The 25,716-nt window shown below is 45.4% G+C and overlaps 1 protein-coding gene across 1 annotated transcript in view; it reads right to left on the bottom strand.

Moving 5' to 3' along the window:
- LOC122941518 (opsin-VA-like) overlaps nucleotides 1–2,381 on the bottom strand; it is a 69,443-nt gene extending 67,062 nt beyond the window's left edge. Inside the window, exon 1 of the mRNA XM_044298834.1 lies at nucleotides 1,694–2,381. Within this exon, the coding sequence (XP_044154769.1) occupies nucleotides 1,694–2,039 (346 nt within the window). The 5' untranslated portion in view covers nucleotides 2,040–2,381. The remainder of the gene's footprint in view (nucleotides 1–1,693) is intronic.
- Nucleotides 2,382–25,716: the final 23,335 nt, after the last annotated feature.

Raw genomic sequence — 25,716 nt, 5'->3', positions numbered from 1 at the left:
AAGATAGTAGTTGGCTGTCAATGAATGGAGCACTCTTGTTTCCATTCAGGGGCAATAAACTGGCACATTCCTAGTTGCTCCTTGCTTGGAAATGGATACAATTTAACCTGAACTGCAGAATGAAACATTGTAGCAAACTACCAGAGAGAGTGCAGCAAGCAGAGCATTTCCTAGACTTAGGACTAGCTGTGCATAGTGGTTTCTATTCACTGACTGCAAACTAAGTTTAGAAAAATGGTGATGAATTGAAATATAACATCTATTGGAAATTTGCAGAACATCTATTTTTTAGTGATTAAGCCTTAAAGGAGTTGTCTCATCTTAGACATCGCTAGGATATGCCCCTAATGTCTGATAGGTGCGGGTCCCACCATTGGGAGTGGACCCACATCTATCCTTAGAACGGAGAATGTAAAGTGACAACCTGAGCGCTGGCTCAGCTATTTCTGTAAGCCCCATAGCGGTGCGCTTTGCATTAATTTTAATGAAACTTCCGAAAATAGCCGACCGCACCTATCAGACATTGGGGGCATATCCTAGCAATATGTGAGCATTCCTGTACATGCTGTATAGCTGGCACATATAACATACATCCGTAACGCTGACACATGCCCATAATATGTGACTGTCATGGATAAAAGCAAATTTGAAATTTCCAGAAATGGACCCGACCGCCAATCAGCAAACAGTATAAGAACATGTGACCCTGCCAATGGCAGCCTGCATTAGGTATCTAAACTCTAAAAACAGTCTACAACAGGGATCAGCAGCACCCTCAGTCACTCCAGCTCCTGTGACACTACAACTCCCAGCATGCAAACATGCTCATCTGTCTTCTAAAACTCATGGAAGTGAATGGAGCATTCTGGGCATTGTAGTTTCAGAACACCTGGCATGCTGGATGGAGGTTGGCGATTGATTTACTACCCCCCCCCCCATCCTAAACGTTAGAATTTATCACTGCTTTCTGTCTATCATGTACAATCAATATAAGGAGCAAACAGAAAAAAGAACCCAAAAAGTTCAGATTTCTGTGTGTTTTGCTGTCTGTCAATAGAACTATGAAGGGTTAATACAGAATGACAGAATTGCACATCTTTGTATCACAGACAGAGACCTATTCGGGCAAATAAGCATCTGAGAGACGTTCTGTAACCTCCATCTGAGAATGATGGGAAGCGACGCCGGCTCAGTAGGTAAGTGCCTCACTACGTTACATGCCTCTTTTTATCTTAGAATAAGAACGTTTTTCCTTTAACATGGAGAAAATGCTTATTATTTACTATGACCGGGATATTTCGAGGCTCTCAGGTGCTCATCTGTATGCAGACCTGAGCATAGCGCCTCTCAAAAACCAACCATAGAGAACATACTAAATTAATTATATCATTTTATTTCGGGCTCGAGGAGAACATTTGGCTGAGCCGCTTGAAATTCAGCTAACACCTGTTGAGGAGAAAACGTGGTTAAACGACGACGAGATGTAGCAGAGGTGAGTTTGTCAGAGGAAGCTAGGCTGAGTTTGTTAACTAGCACAACTACTGTACGTCAGGGTTCACCTTTGCATTGTCTCAGAGTTGATGAAACAAGGTAGCCTTAAAGGGCTAAATGACAAATTCAGCTCTGCTGCATCCGTGGGGCTGCAAAAATAAAGTGAGGGACAGCAATCTCATCATCAGCGTCCACTTCTTACCAAAAAAAGTTACTGCAAACCCTTCCAACACACAAGCCCAGTGTCCCAGGTAAAAATATCCTTTACTGTTGGTGGCAATACTGATACCGCCGCCCACAATGGACACTAAGAAGTCCGCCACCGACAGGTTCACTATGATGTAATTTAGCGGCTGCCTCAGCTGCTTGAACTTCAAGGTGACGATGATGACGATAAAGTTCTCGACAACTGAAAAAGTCGTGATCAGAACCATGAGGGCCGTCAAGACTTGGAAGTTCCACGGCTCGATAGACTTCAGGGGTCCCCGAAACGGACTCCACTGGGTGGACGTCTCTGGGCTTGCCGGTGGAGAATCGTTCGTCGGCATGTCGACGGTGTGAAGTTCTTGGTTGAGGAAGAAGGGAGAGTAAAAAAAACAACAAGCAAGTTCAGATGCAAGTCTTCCAACATGAAGAAGTAACCTGCTGTCTTGGAGAAGATGGTGACCACTTGACGGTCATTTTAAAAAAATAAAACGTTAAGGGTGTCCGTCAAAAAATGCAGTGAGAGCACCTAAGCGTATAGTCACTAAGAGAATCAATGAACTCCGGGCAATGTTGTATCTTGGGTGCTCCTCCTTATATACAAGTACACGTGCCATTGATTAGTGCGTGCCTGTGCGCTCAATACCCCCCTAGCGTGCAGCCACCTTTCAGCTGGCAGCAGTGCTGACAACCACATCAGGCATTCCTGTTTAGTAGTAAAACATAACACTGGGATCCCTCCCTGACAGACTGAAGAAAAAGAGTTAATCCCCTCCCTTCTCAGAAGAAGGCAGGGTTCCTGGACACAGCCTCGTACCAGATTCATAGCCTCCACTGCAAAAATGACAAAAAAAAAAACAACAACTACAAAAGTGCTAGGAGATGATGACAGGGGTGGTAGTAGCCTCCTAGAATGGAGCAATGCAAGTGACCAGGAGAAGGTTGATCCTGTCAGTGTCTGAGGACGATAGTGCAACATACTGCAAGGAGTGCGGGCTGAGGGACAAGGCGGACACAAGCTTCCTCAGCGAAACAAGGGCTGTTTATGAAGTCTGATTTGATGTGTGAAAGCTGCTTTCTCAAGGGCTGTTTGCTTTCTGAAAAAGCCGCTACTGGCGAAACAGATCGGGCAGAGGGATCTGCGTTTTTATCATGATATGCTTTTTAAAAGATTCAATTTTGTGAGTATAACCGAATAAAACCAACTCTTTTACTGTTACGTCTCCATTTCTTCTCCTGAGTTGCCACTTTTGCACGAGGGTCTGCAAAATAGCCATAAGTGACGTCATCTTAAAGTTTCCTTTCCTGACGAGGGTGGAATACCATACCGAATGCCCGGAGGGACTAAGCTTTAAAGACCACTGGACCGCTGAAGTGACGAGTGGAACTTGGCCAGCACTGCAGGAGGAGAGACTGAGCATCTCCCGGGTCGTGTGAGATTTATCTGTCAAAACTATTCTAAATAGACTTTATTTTAACATTTATTTTTATTTCACTCTTATTTACTTTATTTTACTTTACTTGTTTAACTTTATTTTATCCGAACGCTCCAAGTCGTCGTGCCCTATTGCTTATCAATCAAAGCCGGACTGCGTGAATTTCTGTGCCAGGAGTGGCATAAAGTTACCCAAAAGCAATATGAAAGACTGGTGGAAAGGAAGCCAAGAATGTATGAAAGCTGGGATTAAAATTCAGGGTTAGGGCTCATGCACCCGAACGTATTTTCTTTCCGTGTCAGTTCCGTTTCTTTTTGCGGAAGGTGTGCATTCTGTTTCCATATGTCCATATTTCGGTTCCGCAAAAACATAGAACATGTCCTATTATTGTCCGCATTACGGACAAGGACAGGACTGTTCTATGAAGGGCCAGCTGGTCCGTTCCGCAAAATACGAAATGCACACGGACGTCATCCGTATTTTTTGCGGATCCGTTTTTTGCGGACCGCAAAATACATACGGTCGTGTGCATGAGCCCTTATTCTACGAAATATTGACTTCACCTAAATTGAATTATTAGATTATGTGAACTTGTTTTCTAAGCCTTATTTCAGGTCTGATATTACTGGACCTGTTTTGTTATTTTGACCAGCTCTAAAATACAATAGGGCAGATATATCATAGCCTGGCTATAATGACCAGGCGCGCTGCTGGATGCTGTGCCTGATAAATAACAAGGTGTGCTCCTCGTCATAAATTAGTTGCAGTCTTCAGCAGTCCATGCGACTGAACCGAAATCTACGCCAGTCTTCTTCCGCACCAGGACACTGGCATAGAAGATGATAAAAGTGTCAGGGTCATCGGTCTCGCCCCCTTCCCCGCTCTCACCACTCCTCCTTCTCGGGAAAGTGGCGAGGCCAGCGGAGTTAGCACAAGTGCCATTAAAAAAGTTGCAAACAAACAGTCTGTGACTTTTCCACCGCACTTGGCATACGGTATCTGTATGATAAATGGGGCCCAATATTTTTTATCTGGAATGTCACGAGTTTATAGAATAAAACAAAACTGCTCATTGTAGTCAAAACACATACCCGTTAATTGTAAAACTAGAGAAAGTGATAATTTTGTAGTGGACTCTTAAAGGGGTTGTTCGGGTTCAGAGCTGAACCCAGACATACCCTTAGGGCTCTTTCACACCTGCGTTCTTTTCTTCCGGCATAGAGTTCCGTCGTCGGGGCTCTATGCCGGAAGAATCCTGAACAGGATTATCCTAATGCATTCTGAATGGAGAGAAATCCGTTCAGGATGCATCAGGATGTCTTCAGTTCCGGAACGGAACGTTTTTTGGCCGGAGAAAATACCGCAGCATGCTGCGCTTTTTGCTCCGGCCAAAAATCCCGAAGACTTGCCGCAAGGCCGGATGCGGAATTAATGCCCATTGAAAGGCATTGATCCGGATCCGGCCTTAAGCTAAACGTTGTTTCGGTGCATTGCCGGATCCGACGTTTAGCTTTTTCTGAATGGTTACCATGGCTGCCGGGACGCTAAAGTCCTGGCAGCCATGGTAAAGTGTAGCGGGGAGCGGGGGAGCAGCATACTTACCGTCCGTGCGGCTCCCGGGGCGCTCCAGAGTGACGTCAGGGCGCCCCAAGCGCATGGATCACGTGGTCGCATGGCACGTCATCCATGCGCATGGGGCGCTCTGACGTCATTCTGGAGCGTCCCGGGAGCCGCACGGACTGTAAGTATACCGCTCCTACCGCTCCCCCGCTCCCCGCTCCTACTATGGCAACCAGGACTTTAATAGCGTCCTGGCTGCCATAGTAACACTGAAAGCATTTTGAAGATGGATCCGTCTTCAAATGCTTTCAGTACACTTGCGTTTTTCCGGATCCGGCGTGTAATTCCGGCAAGTGGAGTACACGCCGGATCCGGACAACGCAAGTGTGAAAGAGGCCTTATTACCCTTATTTTCACCCAGGCAGCCCCCCTGAGGCTAGCATCAGATTATCTCATGCTCTGTTGCGCTCCCTTGCCCTGCGCTAAATCGCACAGGGCACGGGCTCTTTTGTTTAGCATAACACACTGTCGGGTGGAAAATTCCGCCCAGCAGTGTGTTCGGTGACGTCACCGGCTCTGATGGGCGGGCTTTTACAAGCTAGGACAGGAGTAAATACCGCCCATCAGTGCCGGTGACGTCACCGGGCTTCCTGGCAGCCCCATGGAGGGCCCTGGTACATCACCGAATCTCCAAAAAATGCACCGATGAACTGCTCCGATGCTCAAGTCAGGGGGACTGCCGGGGTGAAAATGGATTTATGTCCGGGTTCAGCTCTGAACCCGGACAACCCCTTTAATGTTTTTCAGTGCTATATATACACAGATATATATATATATATATATATATATATATATATATATATGCAAATATATACATACTAGAAATTAAGCTCGTTACAATAACGGGCACTAGAGCAGTAGTGCATAAACATTAGTAGGGACAGTCTATATTAAGTAGCAAGGTAATTTGACCACATTGTATTTCTTGCTTTTTTTTTGTCAAAAATATTTTGGCAAGAAGTCAAAAGTAAAATAATAATAAAATTTAAATGGAAACGTATATATCACAATAAAGTAAGTATAATTATTATAGCCTTAGTGTAAAACTTTGTAACAATCTTCAATATATATCTGAAGCAGATATTCAGAAAAAAATTTGTCAATATTCTGTCTGAATCTGTAACTGTGGCTGAGACTGCTGGCACTGAGTGCTGGCTGTGGCTGAGACTGCTGGCACTACTGCTGGCTGTAGCTGAGATTGCTTGAACTGACTGGAGGCTGTGGCTAGACTGCTGTCACTGACTGGTGTCTGAGACTGGTGGCTGTGGCTGGTAGCCGACAATGGTGACTGTGACTGAGACTGCTGGCTGTGGCTGAGATTTCTGACTGCGGCTGGTGGCTGAGATTGCTGGTACTGACTGTTGGCTGTGGCTGAGATTGCTGGCTGTGGCTTGTGGCTGAGACTGCTGGCACTGAGTGATGGCTGTGGCTGAGACTGCTGACTGTGGCTGGTGGCTCAGACTGCTAGCACTGGCTGTGGCCTGTGGCTGAGACTGCTTGCACTGACTGATGGCTGTGGTTCTGACTGCTGCGTGTGGCTGGTGGCCGAGACTGGTGGGTACTGACTGCGGCTTGTGGCTGAGACTGCTGGCACTGAGTGCTGGCTGTAGTTAAGAATTCTGCCACTGACTGGTGGCTGTCACTGGTGGCTGTGGCTAGTGGCCGAGATGGGTGGCTGTGGCTCAGACTGCTGGCACTGGCTGGTGGCTGAGACTGGTGGCTGTGACTGCTGGCTGTGGCTGAGATTGCTGGTACTGACTGTTGGCTGTGGCTGAGATTGCTGGCTGTGGCTTGTGGCTGAGATTGCTGGTACTGGCTGTGGCTTGTGGCTGAGATTGCTGGTACTGACTGGTGGCTGTGGCTGAGACTGCTGGCACTGAGTGCTGACTCGGGGTAAGACTGCGGCTGCTCACTGAGAGTGATGGCACTGAATGCTGGCTGTGCCTGAGACGACTTGCTGCGGATGGTGGCTGAGACTGCTTGCACTGACTGATGGCTGAGACTGGTGGCTGTGGCTGGTGGCCAAGACTGTTGGCTGTGGCTGAGACTGCTTGCACTGACTGCTGGCTGTAGCTGAGACTGCTGGCTGCAGCTGGTTGTTGAGACTGTTTGCGCTGGCTGGTGGCAGAGACTGTGGCTGTGTCTGAGACTGCTGGCACTGACTGGTGGCTGAGACTGCTTGCACTGACTTGTGGCTGAGACTGCTGGCTGTGGCTTGTGGCCGAGACTGCTGGCACTGAGTGCTGGCTGTGGCTTAGACTGCTGGCTGTGGCTGAGACTTCTGGCTGCGGCTGATGGCTGAGACTTCTTGCACTGACTGGTGACTGTGGCTGAGACTGCTGGCTGTGGCCTTTGGCTGAGACTGCTTGCACTGACTGATGGCTGTGGTTCTGACTGCTGCGTGTGGCTGGTGGCCGAGACTGGTGGGTACTGGCTGCAGCTTGTGGCTGAGACTGCTGGCACTGAGTGCTGGATGTAGTTAAGAATTCTGGCACTGACTGGTGGCTGACATTGGTGGCTGTGGCTAGTGGCCGAGATGGGTGGCTGTGGCTCAGACTGCTGGCACTGGCTGGTGGCTGAGACTGGTGGCTGTGGCTCAGACTGTTGGCACTAACTGCTGGCTGCGGTTGAGACTGCTGGCACTGACTGATGCCTGTGGCTCTGACTGGTGCATGTGGCTGTTGGCCGAGACTTGTGGCTGTGGCTGAGACTGCTGGCACTGACTGCTGGTGCTGAGACTGCTGGTAGCGACTGGTAGGTCAGACTGCTGACAGGGGCTCCTCTCTATATGGGTTGATAGTGCTGTGACTGACTGAAATGGCGGCGCTCTTCCTCTCTATATAGCTTATAGTGATGTGACTGACTGAAATGGCGGTGCTCCGATGTGTTTGCCGGCGGGATGTGGTTAATACTGCTGTGAATTACTGAAATGGCTGCACTCCGACTTGCTTGCTGGCGCGCTGGTGTGTGCGGTGCGGGTGTGTGTGTGTAGCGCCGTTTGCTCATTGGTCAGCGCTAGGGTTGCAGCAAACTATTATTTTGGTAATCAAGTATTCTACAGATTATTTTTACGATGAATCGAGTACTCTAATAAGAAAAAAATTATTAATAGACTGTTTTCCTTTATAAAAACTCATCAGACTTCCTACCATCAGTCTCCAACACCGTTCGTTCCCCCCTGTGCGATCAGCCCAGGTGCATCAGTTCCCCCCCACTGCCATCAGCTCCGTTCCCCCCAGTGCCATCAGCTCCTCTATCCCCCAGTGCCATCATCCCCCTCCCCTGTGCCATCAGCTCCGTTCCCCCAGTGCCTTCAACTCTCCCCCACCCCAATGCCTTCAGCTCCACTCCCCCACTGCTATCATCCTCTCCATGCCATCCATTGCCATGTCCCCCACTCCCCCAGTGCCTACATGCCATCCATTGCCATGTGATGTCCCCTACTGCCATCAGATCAGCTCCTCCATGCCATGTCCCCTATTCCCCCAGTGTCATCAGATCAGCCCCTCCATGCCATGTCCCCACTCCCCCAGTGCCATCTGCACCTTTATGCCATCCATTGCAATGTCCCCCTCCCCCAGTGCCTCCATGCCATCCATTGTCATGTCCCCCTCCCCCAGTGCCTCCATGCCATTACAACAGTGAAACAGCGCCTTGAACAGTGGCCTGCACACAGAGTCCCTTATTGTTTAATTGGACAATGAGCTCCTCTTGCTTGCTATCAGCCCAGCTCTGTGAATGGGAGCGCACCCTATCTCTGTACACTCCCATGCAGTGCGCTCCAAGGTACAGGAGTAATGCTTCTGTTTACTGGAGCGCAAATGCTGTGCTCTCAAAGTTACAGGCAGTGAAAGGATGGCCAGGAATAAGATAACCTGCAGTTAGGCCTCTTTCACACGGGCGAGTTTTCTGCGCGGGTGCAATGCATGAGGTGAACGCATTGCACCCGCACTGAATCTGGACCCATTCATTTCTATGGGGTTGTGCACATGAGCGGTGATTTTCACTCATCACTTGTACGTTGCGTGAAAATCGCAGCATGCCCTATACTGTGCGTTTTTCACGCAACGCAGGCCTTATAGAAGTGAATGGGGCTGCATGAAAATCGCAAGCATCCGCAAGCAAGTGCGGATGCAGTGCGATTTTCACGTATGGTTGCTAGGAGACGATCGGGATGGGGACCCGATCATTATTATTTTCCGAAAATACTAGCATTCTTAATACAGAATGCTAAGTAAATTAGGGATGGAGGGGTTAAAAAAATTAAATAAACTAATTAAACTCACCTCATCCACTTGTTCGCGCTGATCGGATCATCTTCTGTTTTCTTCTTTGATGACCTGGGAGGAAAAGGACTTTTGGTGACGTCACTGCGCTCATCACATGGTCCATCACCACGGTGATGGACCATGTGATGAGCGCAGTGACGTCACCAAAGGTCCTTTTCCTTCCAGGCCATCAAAGAAGAAGAAAGAAGACGAGCCGGGCAGCACGAACAAGTGGATAAGGTGAATTTAATAATTTATTAATTTTTTTTTAACCCCTCCATCCCTAATTTACTTAGCATTCTGTATTAAGAATGCTATTATTTTCCCCTTATAACCATGTTATAAGGGAAAATAATAAAATCTACACAACACCTAACCCAAACCCGAACTTCTGTGAAGAAGGGTTCAGATCTGGGTACCAAACATGCCAATTTTTCTCATGCTCATGCAAAACACATTAAAACGCTTTGCACTCGAACGCACCTGCATCCTATCGGGCTGTCACACGCGACGCCCGTGTGAAAGAGGCCTTAGTCCATCAGCAGGCAATATCCGTTCTCCTCCTCCCCCCTACAGGGAGCTCCTCTTGCCTGCTATCTGTAAATGGTAGCTCACGGCATCTCTGTACACACTGATGCTGTGCGCTCCCATTCACAGATAGCAGGCAAAAGGTGCTCCCTGCAGTGGGGAGGTATTGTCTTCCACTGGGTGAAGTGCAGGTTATCTTACTGCTGGACACCCTTTCAGTGCTGGTGCCCTGGAGCGCACGGCATCAGTGTGTACAGAGATGCCGTGCGCTCCCATTCACAGATAGCAGGCAAAAGGAGTGCGCGCTGCTGTGGGCGGTCCAGGCAGCGTGTGGTGCACCGGGTTTTTATTGGCTGGCGCGCATGCGCACTTCGCTAATCGGCACACACGCACAGACACAGCGCAGGCACACAGGGCTTTTATTAGGTAGGATACACAAACACCATATGGATACAAAGTCACTACAGGACGTGGTAGGTGCTGGTTTATCAAGTGCCCACACAATTTTAAAAATCACTTGTAGGGACATACAGGACGACATCCCAAAAACTTCTATATTTTAATTGATGTCATGTGAAACTCTGCATTATAGAAAAATAGAATATAGGGGAATATATGTTATTTACATGGGACTGTATGTTGATGGCTGCTGTTGGAAGGAGTGATGTTATTTACATGGAACTAAATATTGGAAGGGCCTGTGGGAGGGAGTGATGTTATTTAAATGAGACTGAATGTTGGAGGGGGCTGGGGCAGGGTGATGTTATTTACATGGGACTGTATGTGGAAGGTGGCTGTGGGAGGGAGTGATGTTATTTACATGGGACTGTATGTTGGAGGGGGCTGAGGGAGGCAGTGATGTTATTTACATGGGACTGTATGTTGACCGCGGCTGTGGGAGAGAGTGATGTTATTTACATGGGACTGTATGTCGGAGGGGGATGAGAGAGGCACTGATGTTATTTACATGGGACTGTATGTTGACAATGGCTGTGGGAGGGAGTGATGTTATTTACATGGGACTGTATGTCATAGGGGTCTGGGGGAGGCAGTGACGTTATTTACATTGGACTGTATGTAGATGGCAGCTGTAGGAGTGAGTGATGTTATTTACATGGGACTGAATGTTGAGGGGGCAATTTTATTCACATGGAACTGTATGTTGAAGGTGGCTGGTGGGGGGAATTATGTTATTTACATGGGACTGAATGTTAGCGGTTGGTGTTTACATAGGATTGCATGTTGGAGGCGGCTGGGGAGGGGGTGATTTTATTTACTTGGGACTGTATCTTGAAGGCGGTTGGGGAGGAGGTGATGTTATTTACATGGTACTGTGTTTTGGAGGGGTCTGTAGATAGAGAGGGATGTTATTTACATGGGACTATATATTGGAGGGGGCTGGAGAAATGGCGTCATGTTATTTACATAGGAATGTATATTGGAGGGGCTGAAGGGAGGGGAGTGATGTTATTTACATAGGACTGTATTTTGGAGGAGGCAGGAGAGATGGTGTGATGTTATTTACATGGGACTGTATGGTGGAGGGAGGAATATAACTACAGGGGAAACTGCAGGGGGAATTATAAATACTGGGGGCACTTCAAGGTGAGCATTATAACAGTAGGGGGCAGTATAAATACTGGGGGCACTGTAGGGGTATTATAAATCCAGGGGACATTATAGGTGTTCTTATTACTACTGGGGGCTCTATAGGAGGGACTTATAGATCTGCCTTATTTCTACTTAGAGGACTATGGGGGCCTTATTACTACTGAGGGTCTGTAGAGAGCTTTATTACCACTGGCGGAAAAATAGGGGGGGGGTCTTATTTCTACTGTGGGCTCTGTGAGGGTATGATTAATTCTGGAGGGATCTTCTACTAATGGGGGCACTCTTGGGGAGCATTATCACTGTTGGGGGCATTGTAGGGGCAGTATTACTAATGAAGGCATTCTAGAAGGGAATTACTATTGGTGGGACTATGAGGAGCACTATTACTATGGGGGCACTCATTTTTCTTCAGGATAGTAATTGGGGGTTTCAGGGAGCACAGCGAGCAGCAGGATAACAGTGTGGGGACTCCAGGTTGGGGGATGATGATAGAAATGTGAGGAAGCTAAGATGTCTGTGTATTGCACTCTGTAGAGACGAGGTGGCGGAGAGAAGTTGTACGGACCGAAGGGAGAAAATGATGACAGAGAAGATCTACATCGAAGGAGACGTCACCTGGGAGGCACTGGATGTGACAGGTATGTGCTGCTGTATAGCAAGTACAGCAAAATGTGGTGTGTGAGGGAGGGGGGGTATGACTTAGAGAACTGGGCAATATTCATTGGGGCTTGGGCCCCTGGTCTTTTGAGACCCTATAAATGCCCCTGCCGGGGTGTATGTGTTTTCATTGGGGACAGAGGAGAAGGTTACTGCCAGACACTTCTTGCAGAAGATTACTTCCCTCGAGAACAAAAGGATTGGGCATTGAAATACAATGCATAAGTCCCTTCTCTCCCCCAACATCTGTTGTGGGCTCCCCATACATAATAAATGGTTGTCGGTTCTCCTATGTTACGTTACTTAAAAACCACCTTACTTCCTGTGTGAGTGACCACTATTTGAGTACACGTAGATGGGATAACTACATGGATTTGCAGCAACAACTATAAAACTATCAAGACAATGGTAACTTGTATAAGGACAAGTAATATATGAAAAGAATTCCATAAATCTGACATCAGTAGGACTTCAAAGGTGTCGGATTAACGAATAAGGGGAATTTATCATTCCCACCATATAAGTGTAGAAAAGTTGCAAACGTTGTTTGAAAAAATTTCAAAGAATGGTATTTCTACATCACTATCGCTAAGGAGCATTGCAAGGGCAGTGTCACCACCAGACATCTGAGAAGCTCTGACAGACGTCTAGAACCTCCTCCTTGAGGTTCCTTTGTTTTGCTTTCATTTTCTCATCTCGTTAGCCTCTCTCAGCTGTCATGTAGTTGCACTGATTGCATCCCTTTAAATCCTTTTCCCATAGTGCATCACTTTGCGGTTTATACAACTTCCTGGAGTGTGTGCATGTTGTTCCTACTTCTGAGTCTTCTACAAGATAAGTTTTGTTCATTTATTTGTGTCTTTCTGTTTGCTGGATCCCAGGTGACCCTGACTCCCTCCGTATCTAGAGTAGGGAGCCGGTGGTCGTGTCCCCTCACTATTATAGGGTGTTCAGGTGTTATACAGTCGAGGTACGAGGATATGCGATCATCTACCATTGGGATATTCGCATAGGCTGAGCAGTCAGGGAGAGAGCCAGGTCTGATGCAGGGCTCTCCCTTTTTGTTCCTTAGTTTTGGATCCAGTCAGTCGTATATTCATTTTGTGTTTTCTAGTTTCCTGCACACCTTCCGTGACAGGCAGGGCCTGTAGGCCATGAACAATTATAGATTCAGGGACTTTAGGAGGAGACTACACTAAATCAGTTGATTTTTATTGCACTGTATCATTTTTTTTTTCTCTTTTCTTATGCAATCCCCATTACTATGTGTCCCATTATGAACAACGCAGTCCAGTGCACATTATATCTAAACGAGCGAATTTCGACACTGTGAAGCATTGGCAATTTGGAAAAGAGTTTGCTGCTCACTGAGCAGGCACTCTATGGGGTAGATGGGGGGGGTATTAGTATGGAGGCTTAGGAAAGTGAGGTAGGTAGCTGGGTACCATTTAGAAAGGATCGTAGTTCAGGGAGAGCACTTCCTCGGCCAGTCAGGGGAATGTCAGCTCCAGTAAGCAGGAGAGCAGGGCAGGCCAAACAGGTGCTGGTAGTGGGATTATCAGGGCTACAGATAGGGCAATCTGTTACAAAGACCAAGATCATCGAACGTTGTGTTGTCTTCCTGGCATCAAGTTTGATAGATTACTGGGAGGAACTGGCGGAGATCCAGCGGTCATGGTCCATATTGGAACCAATGATAATTTTAGAGGTAGGTGGAGCGTCCTTAAAAATGATTTTAGGAATTTAGGTCACAAGCTTAGGGCAAGGACATCAAAGGTAATATTTTCTGAAATACTACCTGCACCACAAGCCACACCAGAAAGGCAGGGAGATTAGGGAGGTTAAAAAATGGCTCAAGAACTGGTGTAGGAAGGAGGGGTTCGGGTTCCTGAAGAACTGTGCCGACTTCTCTGTCGGCTACAGGCTCTATCGTGGGAATGGACTGCATCTCAATGGGGAAGGGGCAGTTGTTTTTGGGGAGAAGATGGCTACAAGGTTGGAGAAGTGTTTAAACTAGAGACTGGGGAGGGTAATTACATTTTAGGAGGGTTAGATAGTGCAGATAGAGACCTGGGGCAAGGTAATGGGACTGGGGGTGGAATGAAAGGAGGGACTAGAACAATTCATAAGGAAAGGTGTAGGGTAAAAAATTGACATAAACCTCTCTATTGTATGTATACTAATGCCAGAAGCCTGACTAATAAAACAGGTGAACTGGAAGTAGTAATGTCTGAGGAGGACTATGACATTGTGGAAATAACTGAGACATGGCTGGATGATAGCTATGACAGTGGGAATTACTGAGACATGGCTGCATGATAGCTATGACTGGGCGGTTAACGTACAGGATTACAGACTGTTTAGAAAGAAGGTTGGTTGGGGACACCTGGAAAATAGTGACCATAAAGTAATAACCTTCCAATTGTCTTTCAAAAGAGTGTTTCTTCAGGAAGGCATAAACATACCAACTAAGAGAGATCATAAGCCTCACTAACTGGGCAATGTCCTCAAAGATAAAAATGCATCAACAAAATGGGATATTTTAAAAACCATCCTAAACTCTAAATTGTGAGAGGTACATACCTTATGGAAATAAAAGGGGGATAAAACAAGAAAAAAACAATGTGGATAAATAGAAGTGTAAAGAAAGCAATAAAGGACAAAAAGAAAACCAAGGAGAATAAAGCTAGCCCTAAAATCTTCTTCAATTATCTAAATTTTAAAAAGTATAAATCTGAAGGTGTCAGCCCTTTACAGAGTTATGAGGGGGGAGTTGCAGACAGCAATGAAGAGAAAGCAAAGCTATTAAATATTTTTTCTCCACTGTATTCACTGAGTAAAATAAACTGTCAGATGAAATGCAGAAAGTAAAAGTAAATTCCCCATTAAAAGTGCCCTGTCTGACCCAGGAAGAAGTACAGCGGAGTCTTAAAAAGATTAAAATAGACAAATTGCTGGGACCAGATGGCATACATCCCTGTATCCTAAGAGAATTAAGTAATGTCATAGCCAGACCCTTATTTCTGATATTTAAAGACTTTATATTGACAGGGGGTGTTCCACAGATTTGTCACTTAGCAAATGTGGTGCCAATATTTCAAAAGGAGTCTAAAAAAGAGCCCGGAAACTATAGGCCGGTAAGTGTAACATCTGTCATGGGCAAGCTAAGAGAAGGTATCTTGGAGTACCTCAATGAAAATAAGAAAATAACACCATATCAGTATGGCTTCATGAGCGACCGATCATGTCAAATTAATTGAATCAGTTTTTATGAGGAGGTAAGTTCTAGACTTGACCGCGGTGAGTTAATAGATGTCGTATATCTGGACTTCTCCAAAGCATTTGACACAGTACCACATAAAAGGTTGAGGACATGTTGAGCTGGATGTGAAAAGTTTTTTTCTGAGGCTACACATAAAAGGGTAGTATATAAAATGAGAATGCTTGGACTGGGAGAAAATGTCTGTATGTGGGTAAGTAACTGGCTCACTCAGATTGGGTCACTGTCACTAGTGGAGTACCACAGGGGTCAGTATTGGGCCCTATTCTCTTCAATATATTTATTAATGATCTTGTAGAAGGCTTGCACAGTAAAATATAAACTTTTGCAGACGAAACTAAACTGTGTAAAGTAATTGACATGGAAGAGGAGAGTATACTACTACAGAGGGATCTGGATAGATTGTAGGCTTGGGCAGAGAAGTGGCAGATGAGGTTTAACACTGACAAATGTAAGGTTATGCACATGGGTAGGAATAATGCAAGTCACCCGTACATACTAAATAGTAAAACACTGGGTAACACTGACATGGAAATGGACTTAGGAACTTTAGTGGACAACAAACTAAGGATACATTCACACGACTGTATGTATTTTGCGGTCTGCAAAATGCGGATCCGCAAAAAATACGGATGATGTCCGTGTGACATCCGTGTTGCATCAGTTTTTTTGAGGATCCATTGTAACAATGCCTGTCCTTGTTCGCAAAAGGGACAAGAATAGGACATGCTCTATATTGTTTGCGGGGCTACGGAACAGACACAGAAACAAAATACGTTCATGTGAATGTAGCCTAATGCTACTTTTACACCAGCGTCTTCCCTTTCCACTATTGAGATCCGTCATAGGGTCTCAGTAGCGGAGGAAAATGCTTCATTTTTGTCCCCATTCATTGTCAGTGGAGACAAAACTGAACTGAAGGGAACAGAGTGCACCAGAATGTATTCCATTCCGTTTCATTGCGTTCCCATGATGCACGCAAAAGCGCAGCAAGCAACATTTTGGATCCGTCTCCATTGACTTACATAATGCTACAGTGACTCACCTTGCTTGATTTCTAGATTGCGGAGATGAGCAGCAGGGGTAATATTCAAATTTGCAATATTTCGCGAATATTCGTCATATATTCACTAATTCGGCAATGTAATATGCGCGTATTGCGCGCAATACAGGCGTTGGTCACTGTTGCTACATTTTTCAAGCTGCTAGAAGTTTTTCTGAAACTGGAGAAAATGGTTGATACGGCAGAACATCACAATAGCTTTATATGCAGATAGAGTGCTCCAATTTATTCGCGATTGCGCAAATTGGCATTTAATGATACGCATATTTTTGTGCAATACATGCAACTTCACATTTTAGCAGGTCTGACTACATATTAGTGATTGGTGCACTAAGTATTGTTGTGAACTTGTGACATCACAGCACTATGTCTGTAGCATGTATGTATGGACAGCAGAACCTATCACACTGCCTAACACCCTGCACTGGAACCTATCAGCTACACTATATCACTATCTAACCTACACTGACTATCTGTATTATATATATATAAGCTAACTAACTACTCGTATCCAATGTAATGACACAGCAATGCACAGAGCACAGCAATGACACTGCTGTCTCTCTCAGAACTCCATAAAACTACAGAAAATGGCTGCTGGGGAGGTTCTTATATAGGTAGGGGTTTAGGTCATGTTATATTTTTATAGAGCTGGTTGTTACGGACGCGGCAATACCTAATATGTATACTTTTTTGAAATTTATTTCACTTTGACACAATAATAGCATATTTGAAACAAAAAAAAAATGATGTTTTAGTGTCTCCATGTTCTAAGAGCTATATTTTTATTTTATTTTTTGTGATTTTCTTATGTAGGGGCTCATTTTTTTGCAGGATGAGGTAACGGTTTTATTGGTACCATTTTGTGGGACATACACCTTTTTAGATCGCTTGGTGTTTGTGATGCACAGAGCCAAAAATGGCATTTTTTTTACACAGTTTAAATTTTTTTAGTTCTTCTTTTAACCATATGATTCCTACCTAATGTTGAAATGGTCAAGAATTGATACATCCAATAAGAAACTAAACCCGAGAACAAGGGAGCACAATCTAAAAAATGGTTAGGGGGACAATTAGGGGCAATATCAGAAAAAATATTTTAATGAAAATGTTGTAGGTACTTGGAACAAACATCCAGCAGATGTGGTTAGAAAATAAAAGGACACTTAGGAAATAAGGGAAGACTACAGGAAATAGGGGGAGACTATGTACAATCGATGGACCAAGTGGTCTGTTTCTGCTGTTCTTCTAAGGTTCTATCTTTTTAAGTACATAGACATAAAGTAGTATATCAACATCATATTCCCTGTGCAGAGAGAGTATGTAACTTGACGGGTGACTAAATATGGGTGAAAAGGGCCAAGGGTGATTCCCTTAAAGGGTTATGTAAATAATGATATCCTACATAATCTAGTACATGACGATCTCTTTCTAAGAAAGCTAGAACCAGCCCTGTACCTCACATGGATCCAGAGATCTCCCCAGTCATTTTTCTGCTAGATTTATATCAAGCTATTTCAAAGGGGGTGTTCTTTCTCAGGGATGTGTCTTTTCTGCTGCTGCTCGATGCAATTGAGCATGTGCTTCCATCTCAATGAACAGAACTAAGACATTAGAAAAAAGATCAAACAGCAGGTGGCGGTATACAGATGGATTTTATTCAAAAACTCAGTAGCTATAATACATTTTTAATTACATGCAATTACAAAATTATTCAGATCCAGGTGCTGGTTTGAAAACTGTAGAATATTTTTTCATGGGATGACCCCTTGAAATCAGGTGGCTGCCCATCTATTCTGACTGCACATTATTTTTTGAGTGAATGGGAGCTGAGCTGCATTGCCATGCGGCAGCTTTGAACTGTTTTATGAGCCTCCTTCTTCCACTATGTTGTTTCTGGCTCCAGTGGCTGCCAAAAACAGATTATCGGTGGGGATGCTGGTTGTCAGACCCTCACCCATCTGATATTGATGACCTATCCTAAAGATAGGTCATCAATATCTTTATTAATTATCAGCTGGCAGTTATGTAGTGTTGGGCGCGAATATTTGAATAGCGAATATTAATCGCAAATATCGGTACTTCGAGAACTTGCGAATATTTAGAATATAGTAATATATATTCGTAATTTCGAATATTCTAGATTTAGTTTTCATCAGTAACCTCTCTTCTTGCTTGTGGGCCAATGAGAACGCTGCAATGTCTTTGTCTGAGCTTAGCAACATTAGGCATTAGAATAATTTTGATATGTCTGACCTTTTAGTCTAACCAGACCGTCTTTTACTCTGTAATTACTCTAGCGCCATTCTATGGAAACAGTAGGGTTAAAGAGCACGCCAAATGCTTAAAATAAATTATTTATTAACTTCAACTTTTCTTCATATATAAAACTGCCGCCTCCGCAGCAGATAGTCCATGTACATAACACATGTTGAAAAGGATATCACAAAATGGCGGTAGGCATAAGATGGTGGTTCAACTGTTCAATCTTTATTTAAACATAAAATGGTGGATATATTTCTCTCTTGACTATTTGTTCTCTCACTTTGTTATTTAAGCACTTTATGATCTCTCTGAGAGGTATATCTTAGGTCTAACTAATAGTTCACTTGCTGAATTTGGTCGCAATTTGCAGTATGCAGTTAGCAATAACTATTTGCAAATTGGTTGAGTATGATCTGGTATGGTTGTATGCAATTTGGATTGCAATATGGAATTAGAATTTGGATTGTGAACTTTGTAGTTTGCAATTGGTGGAACTGTAAGTAAACACACATATAACTGGTTCTGTATACAGTTCAAATCACTATATTAACAGTAGTTACATTATATAACTGTTTTTAAATACCTATTTTGGCCTCTCTGCTTCCATAAAACACAGCTCTTAGTGGAGTGAATGTCTGTTCAGTTTCTCTCTCTGGTGAATAATAATTTATAGCAGCTCCTGCTAAGGAATTTCCCACACAGGCTGTGTGTGAGGCTGGTTGTGATTGGCCTAGACTTCTGCCCAGCAACAACTGTTTAACTCTATGCTTTCTGTTGTTTCTGCTGTATCATTGTGCTTACCTCATATCCATATACTGAATCTTAAAGGCATATTATCTTTTCTGCTTCTGTGAACACAATATATATAACAGTTATATGACATCCAAACATGAAGTCACTGTAAATTAGTCTGCTTTTGTCTTTAACACGAAAACATAGGAACTGTATTAAGGTTAATGGCAGGTCTAGCTGTATAAACATATAAGCTATGTTAGCAACCTAGGACAGGTCTTAGCTGGACAGCTACACTGAGAGAGACAGCAGTGTTATTGCTGTGCTCTCTGCTTTCCTATGTCATTACATTAGATATTTAGTTAGTGTTAGCTTATATATATATAATACAGACAGTTAGTGGGAGATAGTCAGTGTAAGTTAGATAGTGATATAGTGTAGCTGATAGGTTCTGCTTTCCATACATACATGCTACATACATAGTGCTATATGTATATATGTATGTATGCTACATATATCCTGAGAGGGGTTACACTGGGCGGCGATGACAGATTCTCTTGAAGACCACAGGGTTAAAGTCCAAATGTTGCTTTATTTATCACACTCCGGCAATACAGGCAACCCCAGTTATAATCCACTGGGTAAGGTGAAGGTCCAGCACCACAAAACATAAACCAAACTAAAATAAACACCTGCCCGTCTGGGCTCTGGCTAATACAGTGAAGTTCCTAACTCACCTATTGAACACCATTCACACAGAGAACTCAGCTTCTCTAGCCAGCAGGGCAGCCAGCTTCCCAGACTTTCTCCAGGCCTCACTCTCCCCAGACTGACAGCCTGGACTGTACTTTATTTCCCCTTGATGATCCCAGCTGGCTTCAGCTGAGATCCCTAAGGCTAGGGAAAAACCTGTCCCGGAATGGGGTGGACTGGGGAGGTCCCTCTACCAATCCTACCTTCTCCCAGTCCAATAAAATCCAGCCCATAAACTTAACAAAACTGTCTCAGCAACCTACACATTGCTGAGACCATTTTAACCTTCTGGATTTTATTTACCTCACCCAGTTGAAGAAGCTTCCAGGACTCTACCATACACTCTTCTGTTCACCTTACCACAATACTTACATACATAGTGCTGTGATGTCACAAGTTCACCACAATACTTAGTGCACCAATCACTAATAAGTAGTCAGACCTGCTAAAATGTGTACTTGCATATATTGCGCCAAAATATTTGCATCGTTAGTGCCGATTTTGCAATCGTGAATATATTGGAGCACTCTATCTGTATATAAAGCTATTGTAATGTTCTGCCGTGCCAACCATTTTCTCCAGTCTCAGGAAACTTCTAGCAGCTTGAAAAATGTAGCTATAGTGACCCACGCCTGTATTTCGCGCGCATTATCCAAAGATTACATTGCCGATTTTTTGTGATCAAGAAAATAATCGCGAATTCGCGAATATATGACGAATATTCTACCAAATATTCGCAAAATATTGCGAATTCGAGTATTGCCCCTGCCGCTCATCACTACCGTTGTGTATTTGCATATATAGCAGCCCATATACTGGACTCATAAACTACAGTATGTGTCCAGTATATTCTCTGATCGCTTCTAGTAAAGGTGACAGCTCAATATAGTCTGATGACACATCTACAGTATAGTCTGATGACAAGTTGCCTTAAAGGGGTATTCCCATCTTCACTTTTTATATTTACCCTTGTTGAGCACGACGTTTGCTTCCTGGATTCATCTCCCGGCCACGCCGCACTTGCGCAGAAGACTGAAGATTTTCTCCCGGCCGGGCAATGTCCTGAATGCGCACGCCGCCGCCGTGCATGCGCCATGGTGTCTTATTCCTGGCCTGTATAGTACAGAGCCGATGTGCGCGTTCGCAGCTCTTCTATACTGGCAGGAAGAAGTCAACATGTCGCATGTGCGGCGGCGTGCGCGTTCAGGACATTGCTCGGCTGGGAGAAAATCTTCAGTCTTCTGCGGCCCAGCGGGATTCGACAGGAGAGGTGGCCGTAACCACGGGAGACGAAAGACAACGATCAGGTAAGAGGGGACTTATTTTCTCAAAAAGGGTGGGAATTGGGTAATTAAATGTATTTACAAAAATGATCACTGTCAAATCATTAACAGATTTAACAGTGATCATTGTGATGGGAATACCCCTTTAACCCTTTCACTAACTGAGGTTATTTCATTTTAATTTTTCTTCCCTATCTTCCTTGAGCCATAACTTTTTTATATTTCCATTTACATAGCTTTACCAAATTCCAAATGGGGTAGAATTGGAAAAAAAACGCAATTCCCGCGGCATTTTGTTTGCAGCAAAACTTACCTATGCCCTTAATTCTCTGGGTCAGTACAATACAACGATACCATATATTTATAGGTTTTGTATAGTGTAAAAATACATTTAAACTTTGAAAAACCTTTTTATTTTGCATCACCATATTCTGACCCCCTTAACTTTTTCATACTTTATTACTGTGAATTGCTTACAGTATTTCTTATGTTGGACTGCCATCTGGTGACCAAAATAAGAACTGCAGCATAATTACTATCAGCCTTGTCAGCGAGGCTGATAGCATTCAGAACAACAACCGATGCTCCCATTGGCCACAGGGGGGTGTCAGTACGAAACCCAGAAGCGCGAGCTTCCGGGTTTTTGTGCATTTGGATGCCGTGATCTCACTTGATCACGGTATCTAAAGCCTTTAATTGCCGCGGTCGGCATTATTGCTGGTTACAGTAATTAGCTGCAGGTCTCTGCAGGCGCCATGATCGCACATCGTTCCAGCGCCTTACATGTAGGAAAACGCCTTAATGGTACTGAAAGGATTAAAGGGGTTGTCCATTCCTGTTATAGGCTATCCATATCTGATATCTGATGTTAATAGCTTATTATATATATTTATATATATATATATATATATACATATATATATATAAATATATATATACTAGCAGAAGGACTTGGCTTTGCACGGGTATATTTTATCTATTTCATTTCATCTTTGTGTGTGTCGTTAAATATATATTAACAGTATCCCCCATAACAGTGACCTCTACAGCACCCCGCCCCTTTAACAGTGAACTTCACAGTCCCCGACCCCTTAACACTGACCCCCCACAGTGCCGCGCCACATTAAAATGGGATCTCCACAGCAGTCCATCCCCTTAACTTTGACCGGTCCCTTTAACAGTGAGTTTCACAGCACCCCACTCCCTTAACAGTGACCTCCACAGTACCCTGCTGCCTTAGCAGTGACCACACAGTACCCTGCTGCCTTAGCAGTGACCTCCACAGTACCCCGCTGCCTTAGCAGTGACCTCCACAGTACCCCGCTGCCTTAGCAGTGACCTCCACAGTACCCCGCTGCCTTAGCAGTGACCACACAGTACCCTGCTGCCTTAGCAGTGACCACACAGTACCCTGCTGCCTTAGCAGTGACCTCCACAGTACCCCGCTGCCTTAGCAGTGACCTCCACAGTACCCCGCTGCCTTAGCAGTGACCTCCACAGTACCCCGCTGCCTTAGCAGTGACCTCCACAGTACCCCGCTGCCTTAGCAGTGACCACACAGTACCCTGCTGCCTTAGCAGTGACCTCCACAGTACCCCGCTGCCTTAGCAGTGACCACACAGTACCCCGCTGCCTTAGCAGTGACCTCCACAGTACCCCGCTGCCTTAGCAGTGACCTCCACAGTACCCCGCTGCCTTAGCAGTGACCTCCACAGTACCCCGCTGCCTTAGCAGTGACCACACAGTACCCCGCTGCCTTAGCAGTGACCACACAGTACCCTGCTGCCTTAACAGTGACCGCCACAGCAGTTGTCCCTTTAATAGTGGCCCCTGCCCTCTTAACAGTGACCTCCACACTGTCTGCCCCTTTAACAGTGACCTTCACAGCGGCCTGCCCCCTTAACAGTAACATCCACAGTGAAAGCCTCTTTAACAGTGACCTCCAAGGTGCCCGTCCCCATTAACAGCGACCTCTACAGCGCCCTGCCCCTTTAATGCTAGGGCTACATGACGACATGTGTCGTGCGACATTTTGTCTCAACAAATTTTACAATGATAGGCTGTGGAGTTCACTGTTAAAGGGGCGGGGTGCTGTGGCGTTCACTGTTATGGGGGATACTGTCGATATCTTTTAAAGGCACACACAAACATTAAATAAAATAGATGAAATATATCCGTGCGAAGCCGAGTCCTTTTGCTAGTACAAATGCAGTGTCCCAGGGGGTCAGTAGTGTATGCTGGGCTTTGTAGTGCAGATTGACCACTAACCTGGGATCCACTGTCGTCTTCAATTGGGGCAAATACAGGAACAGGCAGATGTTAAAAGTTCGTGACGCCAGTGTCAATTAAACGGTGACACGCCGTGTAAAGTATGGTGGAAGAATGAAGCAAGCACAGGATAGCCAACAAAAACTGGAACTTTTACTGAATATCAGTCAGGATAATACACGGACACGGGTAGTGCACAGTTCCATGAAAGACGGTTGGTTTCTTGTAGCAATACAGGTGGTTCTTGGGAATTACAGAATGGCCGGTCTTAGCAATGTATAATACAGAGTGTTGATTGCAGGAGATGCAGTACAGGCGGCTTGCACACTATTCCTGACTGGTCCCGCTACACGTGACTTTCCCTCCAAGGTCTAATGCCCTTTATCTGGCGTACCCTTGAAGCTGTCCTTATCTAGTACCTCCTCTGTTATCTTGAGTACCTCTTGCTTATCTGATCGGCCTCTGTGGTAATCTGTGTCTTGGCTGGTGTCTGGCTTATGCTGCTTCAGCTAAACGGATGATGACTCAGGAGGGGAACCTTTTCCTTGGATCCGGAACCCGGTTACAGGGCCTTTACTACCCTCTCCTAGTCGGCAGGCTTGGGGCCTGCTTTGCTCTCACAGGCCCATAGCCTGGCTTCCACTCAGACACAGGATCATCTCTGACCTCTGCTCCCACTGTCTGTCTCTCCTGCTACTACTTCCTGACTGGGCCTTATATAACCTAGGGTTCCCTAGCTCCCTCTAGTGACTCAGAGCTGGAACTACACCCTAGCCGGCCTGCAAATGCACGTTTCACAGTAACAGGAAAATACATAGCATGACATTATAAGATATTCTATACCAACCTCCCCAAAAATACAGGGGGAACGACAATACCCAAGTGACCCTTCTGTAGTGACGGGGTATTACTCTCCCGTACACTACATACCCCGCTGCTTTAAGCTGAGTACGACCTCGTACTCCATCAGGGCCCGCCCAACTGGAATCATGACCTGAAATAGAGAAAGACACATGCATGCATACATATATGTCCATTACACTCTTATCAGACCCAATTGGAAATGGTGAAGTCTGGTGACAAGGGGCGTCGTTCTCTTTTTCACAGGATAGTGTGTGGAACGGGGGCGCTGACCTGGCACAGCGGATGTTGAAAGAACCAGGATAGTCCATGACAATAAATAAGTCCATAATAAATTAACCTCTCAGAGGCTTGCACATAGGAAGTCCATCTCTGGGCACATATACTTGAATAAAAAACCGGTTATTAAATACTGTCAGCAGCACATATATAAAATGACAATACAGGACTCTGACAATACCAGGGCCTTGTTATCCTGGCAAGTCCTGCTTACCCTTTAAAATAGTGCTGACATAAAAATGTCTTTTCAACCTGAAATGGGGGTAAAAAGGGAAAAAACAGTGCAAAATAAGGCACAACTGGGATTGTAGCAGCAAACCGGATGTCCCAAACAAAACAAAGGCAGCTGGAAGCATTGATACACAGTGGCACATTATTTAACTAGGATGCCACCGGCCGTGGGTAACTGGCAGCGAGCTTCACCAGCTCTGCCAAATGGAGGGACAAACGGCCATTAAGGAGATGGACAAGAGGGCAGAAGTACTCACAGACGAGTATCATGTTCTTCCTCAGATGACGAGTCGACATAGGGAACCTGCAGCAGTTGTTCTGGCAAGGCCGGCCACATTTGGAACCCGTCTCCCCTGACAATTTTTAGAGGGGGAGGCTTGTCTTTCACGGCCTCCATTTCGGCCTCCGTCCTCGGAAACGGAAACCACCGCACGCCTCCTGCGCAGCCGAGGTCCGCCACCCAATACACCCTCTTGCGCAGAGCCTCGATGTCAGCCTTGATGCAGGTCAGTGGTGCTACCGGAGGTGCGGTAATAGTAGCCGCTTGGGTAACTGTGGCAGCTGCTGCTAGACGCCGGGCCTCAGCGCATTCTTCTGCCCGCTGGCAGCTGTCCAGCCGCTCTCTCTCCTCTTCTCTCACTGGGTGCAGAGACGACACTGGCTCCTCCCACACACTGGGCCGGTCTACCTCTATCTGAGGCCCGCCTCCCAGGCGTAACTCTTCGGGGACGTCAGCCGCTTCGCCACTCCTCAAGGTGGGCGGCGCTCCAGGGCAATCGTCCCCTCCTTCTTCTTGGAAGGTTTCGGCGCCAAATATTCGCGCCTCTGCACATCCTGATGGCGCAGTAAAAAGCCTCATGGCGCCGGCGGCCATTTTAAGTGTCCG

This window comes from Bufo gargarizans, chromosome 6, assembly GCF_014858855.1.
Source record: "Bufo gargarizans isolate SCDJY-AF-19 chromosome 6, ASM1485885v1, whole genome shotgun sequence".
Classification (NCBI taxonomy): Eukaryota; Metazoa; Chordata; class Amphibia; order Anura; family Bufonidae; genus Bufo; species Bufo gargarizans.
The sequence above is the reverse complement of the archived record's forward strand: the minus strand, read 5'-3'. Positions and strand labels throughout refer to the sequence as shown.